This window comes from Galeopterus variegatus, unplaced genomic scaffold (genome assembly GCF_000696425.1).
Source record: "Galeopterus variegatus unplaced genomic scaffold, G_variegatus-3.0.2 Scaffold5132, whole genome shotgun sequence".
In the NCBI taxonomy this organism is placed as follows: Eukaryota; Metazoa; Chordata; class Mammalia; order Dermoptera; family Cynocephalidae; genus Galeopterus; species Galeopterus variegatus.
This window is the reverse complement of record NW_007731243.1, coordinates 153,127-158,954: the sequence shown is the minus strand read 5'-3', so window position 1 is coordinate 158,954 and position 5,828 is coordinate 153,127. Positions and strand designations below refer to the sequence as shown.

General features: G+C 41.7%; 1 protein-coding gene across 1 annotated transcript in view; it reads left to right on the top strand.

The window, feature by feature from the left end:
- Positions 1 to 3,269, top strand: part of GTPBP4 (GTP binding protein 4) — a gene marked incomplete at its 5' end in the record, with an annotated part of 9,507 nt that extends 6,238 nt beyond the window's left edge. Inside the window, 2 exon segments of the mRNA XM_008588969.1 lie at positions 1,627 to 1,770; positions 2,776 to 3,269. Of these exon segments, the coding sequence (XP_008587191.1) occupies positions 1,627 to 1,770; positions 2,776 to 2,928 (297 nt within the window).
- Between the last annotated feature and the right edge of the window lie 2,559 nt (positions 3,270 to 5,828).

Genomic DNA, 5,828 nt, shown 5'->3' with positions numbered 1-5,828 from the left:
AAAAAAAAAAAAAAAAAAAGGGATGGTCTGATGTTAAAATATCGGCCCCACTGCCCCCGGCTCCCTCCAGGGAGTGGTTCAGGGTGGTACTTGGGTGTCCGTGCTGCTGGTGCAGAAGAATGGTGTTTCCAAAACTCAGTTCTTGTGGTTCACCATTTGAGAGGAGTTTAGCAAGACCTTGCACACTCTGTCATCCTTGATTGAAATTCACCCCGAGGGTGGGAAAAGTTTCCTATGTGTGTCCCTTGTGTTGGGTGACCCCAATGTGTTTGCTTCTGATTCATCCACTTTTTATCATACACGTGTACATTTTCTTCCATTTCCATGTGAATGGGAAATTTGGAAAATGCTGAAAACTAGAAAGAATCACTGGTTGCATCATATCAAAATAGCTAGTAGGTTGACATGTGGTTGACACCCTCTTACTCATTTTCTATGCAGAGGGCTTTTATGTTTGTTTCTTAAAAATATATTTATGATCACATTCCATGTGTTACACTTACGTCTCATTGTGGTATAAGCATTGTTTCCTTTTAGGGTAAATTTCTTACATTTTTCAAAGAGTAGCAAAATTTAAATCTTATTTCAGAACTTTTGGATTGTTTGCAGTTTAAAAGTTTATTTGCTGTCATCTCTCTAGATGGTGCTTTAATTAGCTTCAGTTCACTTATCAGATAAATGTGAGCTGTCATTGAGTTTCTCAACGTGAGAAGGACTTAGCCTCTTAATAGTTCAAAACTGTGTTTCTGGGATCTCACAGATTAGAAGGCATTTTAGATATCTGTCACAACTCTTATTTTTTAATGTGGTGGATTATGCTGGAGCTTGTATATCTTTGTATTAAAAAACCTTTTCATGTTCTGGATTATTTTCTCAAAACAGACTCCCAGAAGTGGAATTACCAAACTCAAACATTGTTTTTGATTCCTTTCCAGAAGGGTTAGAATGATTTGGATTTAATCGGCAGTGTATGAGAGTTCCCGTTTGCTTCATGTGTGCATGCATGGAGTGTTGTTTTAATGTACATAGACAGCTTCTGACATTTGATTATTAAGTGCTGGGCTCAATGCCTCCTTCCCTTTGGGGTAGTTGTGTTACACCTATTTTACAGACAAGGTAACCAAGGGTGAGCAAGGTTAAGGGACTCGTTTAAAGTCCCACGACCAGCTGTGGAGCTGTGACTTGACTGGGGTCTGGCTGCAGAACCTGTCCTCTTAGACATCCTGTCTGCATGTCTTTACTTAACCTCAGGGTTGATCTTTCTCTCTGATGGTTGTCACTGTGAGTTCAGGTAGATAACCCCAAAGTGGAGGAGTGAGGGAGAGAGTTCTTTTTGTCTGAAGTATAAGTTGTGATGTTAATCTATGATTGTTTTTGAATTGGGAATTCTAAGTAAAAATTTTTTAATGGAGTTAAAAATCACCTTTGTAGCATAAAGCAGCTTATGTTATGTGAAGGATATTTAATCAGTAATTAATGTGAAATTAACTATGTGCATCTTAGGAATTTTTGATGGTGGTTCTAAGAACTCATGTCTTCTCACCTTGGAGTAATTTTATGTCTGTCCCTGAACCTGGCAGCCGGGCTGGGATTCTGATGCTAAAGTTTGCTTTCTGTGCTTTTCAGGCCCACTATGTCATCCAGGCAAGAAGGTCTCGGAGTGTTACTAAGAAAAGAAAGCGTGAAGCATCTGTTCCACCCGCTTCTGTATCCCGTAGCCGGAGTTGCTCTCGAACTCCACGGGATGCTTCTGGTCTTCGGGATGTCAAGGTTAGTCTCTGTGACGTGTCATAAAATAACTTAATAGCCTTCACTGTTTACAGAAAGGTTCAGGGCAAACACCAACAGTTGTCATTTGGAGGAGTAGGGGCTCTGGGCAGGGATTAGCTGTGAGCTGTGTCCCCTAGTTTCTTGGCATCCTTTAGAGGTAAACTTGGGCCCAGGTACGATTTGATGCTTCTGGACTGTTGGGCTAGGTAGACCATTTCCTAATGCTTTCTATTTTTGATGGCAGACATAAGTGGTCTCATAAAAGCACCAGCAATCTGAGCTGCAGTCCCAGCTGCTAGGGAAGTGCTAGGAAGTGGCCTTTGCTATGCACAGGAGGCCTCAGTTCCAACGAGCCCATGTGAGAAACCAGCCCAGAGGGAACTACTGTGGTCAATCTTGCTTGTCTTCACATTATTGTGGCAGTTTTTTCCCCCAAAATTGATAGCTTAAGTCACTGTCATGTCATTTGTAGTTTCTATTGGCAAGGACGCTTTGGGGTATACACAGTCTCTTGCTGAAATGTCTTTTTATTTAACATAAAAGTTTTTAGTTTTAGCATTTTGAAAATTCAGACATAGGAGAAAGTCTGTATATAAAGTAGCCAGTAGCCTACTTTATGGATGCCTGGTGCCATCTCCATCTGGATTCTGGGTTTCATCCTGGCATTGCCACTGGTCAGTGAGGTGTGAGTGGCACGTTCTCATGGGCCAGAGTCTCAGCGTCTCAGTTTGTGTAAGAGTGAGTTGGAATAGATGTGCTCTCATCTTCTAAGTAGTCTTTCAGGGTGTAAACCTTGTTCTACGTAGGATTGTCATCCATGCTTCATAGACAGATAGAGTTGAGTTTCTGCAGACACCAAGGTGGCCTGCAGGGAAACAGCAAAACTTACCTGGTCTCTTCACAGATCAGAGCTGGGCCATTAGGACAGACTTACCTGGCGATGGAAGTACACAGTGGAAATTGGGTTTTCAGTAATTAACGTACCTTATGTTCTCTGCTTTAAAGATGGTGAAGAAAGCTAAGACCATGATGAAGAATGCACAGAAGAAGATGAATCGCTTGGGGAGGAAAGGAGAGGCAGACAGACACGTGTTTGACATGAAGCCTAAGCACCTACTCTCTGGGAAGAGGAAAGCTGGTAAAAAGGACAGGAGATAGTGTCTCTTGCAGGTGACATGGTTTGGCCTGTGTTGCTGTTAATTTCTTGGTTTGGTATGGTATAAAATAGGGGTCATGATCTGTAAACTGAAAAAAAAAGCCAATGAAAATAACTAAGTGTTTGCTGCTTTGCTGAAAACTGGTGAATGCTGTATAAGTGTGGGGAATTTTGACACTGCATAATGTCACAGATACGAGGGTACTTCAAAAACTTTATTGAAAAATGCAATTAAAAGATAATATGAATCTTTCCGTGCATGTTTTGAAGACCCCTCATATTTGTAACACGGAGTATCCATTACTCCAGATTTGTAGGATTGAAAGGGTTTATTGGTATGTCTGTGCTGTTGTTTTTTTTTTTTTTTTGTCTTTTTGTCTTTTTCTGTGTCCGGCAACGGATCGCAACCCTCAGTGTTGCCCCCGCACCGGGCTGGGGACCGGCAACGGGATTGCAACCCTCGGTGTTGCTCCCGCGCCTCGCTCAGCCAGTGAGCGGGAACTGGTCTGTATGTGGGATCCGAACCCTCGGGCGGGAGCGCCGCCGCGCTTCCCAAGCGGCGCACTTATCCAGTGCGCCACCAGGCCGGCCCCATGTGCTGTTTTTGATGGAGAAAAATCTTATTTACTTTAAGAGGAAACTTTGTTCCCTTTTTTGCAAGAGGGAACTTTGGTTCATCACATATGAACAGTCCTTTTTTGCGAGGAAAGCATCTCCATTTGTGGGTGTGGGCAGAAGGCTGCCAGCCTTGCTCTGTAGGCCTGGGAGGGAATAGGTTGTGAGCGTGTCAAAACTTATACTAGAATACTCTTAAATTATTTTCTAGTCTTTTGTACAATGTGTCATTGTAATCTGTCTTCAACTGTTTTATTCAAAATAAACCTCCAGAAGAAAGTAGTGTTGATTTATTTAGTTCCTTTTTGGTTTAGTTACAAATAACTATTGATTTGGCCTGTGAAAAGGGAAATTTTTATTATTATTTTTTAAAGCAAAAATACTTTTGGGAATGAAATACTGTCTAAGGCACTACCGCAGTTACCTGTGGACATCTCCTGCTTCTGTAGTCAGTTGAAAATTACACATTCAATAAAACAAAAATACCCCCACCTCCCACCCCCACCACAGAGGCATCTCCTGGGAGCTTGTTTTCAGTATTTTAAATGGAAAACATTGCGAGGTGCATGGAAACTGAAAACCCCCAAGCACAGTAAAATGTAACAAAAAAACATGCTAGAATATGAAAGGCTTAAAACATTGCTTCTTGACGACAAAACAGTACTGTGGTTACCACTCTGTATGTAGTTAAAAAACAGATGCTCCACTTAGCAAGTAGCCTTTGCTGCCACCTGGAGCACATTCAGAGACCACTTACGTGTGACAGTCTTTTATTGTTTCTGCACATAGATGGCATTCACGATGTTGTGTTCCATTTGGGGGACATAAAGTAAAATTTTCGTGTATGTAATGGTGGTCCCATAGATTATCATAGCTGTACCACATAGCCCAGGTGTGCAGTAGGCTGTGTACCATGTAGGTTTGTGTAAGTATACTCTGACGTTCGCTTGATGATGAGATCGCTTAAGGACACATTTCTCAGAACATATTCCTTTGCTAAGCAACATGTGACTAGATGTGCTGGAGAAGGTTATATTAAAAGATGCTCAGACCCATGTGATGTCAGGGAAGATGGTAGCATAGGAAGTACCAGGAATTTATCTGTTCACCCGGACAACAGTTGTACCGGTAGAATCTGTCTGTTGTATCCATTTTGGAACTTGAATCTGTTCAAACACTTGCACCTTACAGGGAAAGGCTTGGCCAGTATCTTGCAGTTAATTTCAATCCTTAGCATGACAGCGCCTCTTGTCCCCCAGCTCCAGCCCTGTGCAGGTAGCTATGCTCCTAGTGCTGCTTGCAGGGAATGAGAGTGCGCACCAAGTACCCTGTCCTCCAAAATTTGGTATTCTGTGTTCTGATTGCCAATTGCTGCTTCTCATGGTGGAGGTGCAGACACAGAGATGGACAATTACTGTTAAAAACCCCATCAGCTGAACAGGCTTAAGGGAATTTAAAGGGCCAATGCCTGTTTTTATGCTTTCCCCCTGCATTTTTCTTTTTTCCCCATTTGGGGGCCAGACATTTAAGGATTAGAATTTTCAAAATCTAAGGATAGGGACTTTCAAAAGGAACTGGATGTTTCCGGGAAGGACACATACTCAGAAAAGTCCCTAGAAGACCTTAACTTTATACCTGCAGCTGGTCTCTGGTACAGACACCCTAAAACAATAAAACAAAACCATCAAATCCTGGGGAAGGAGGAGAATATGATTTCCAGAGTCATCACAGAAAATTCAGTTGTCAAATTTTCAACTAAAAAGTCACAAGGCATACAAAGAAACGGGAAAGTATAATTCAAGGGGGAAAAAATTCTTGACAAACTGTCCCTAAGGAGGACAAGATACAGACTTACTAGATAAAGACTTTAAAACAGCATTCCTAAATATGCTCAAAATGCTAAAGCAGGACATGGCAAAAGTATGATCTTCGTCAAGGTGAGCTTCTCTATATCTTTTCCTAAAGATGACATATTTTGAGAGCACACGATGATTGAGTGGTCCCCTCCTCATGAGAAAGGCCCAAATTCCCCTCTAAATCTCTGTCAGGTAGGAAGAAATGAGAAAATCTTACAAAACAGACAAAACATATCAGTATTACCTTTCTCAATGTTTTTGTTCAGAGGGCAATTCCTGTTGGTGTCTGCACCAATAACGTCATTTTCATTACTGACAATCAGCATTTCATCTAAGTGCCATAATTGACATTCATCAACCCAGTCGAGATATACCTCAGACATAGGTACTGGCTGTGATCTGACCTGAAGTAGATGCACACATGTCATCTT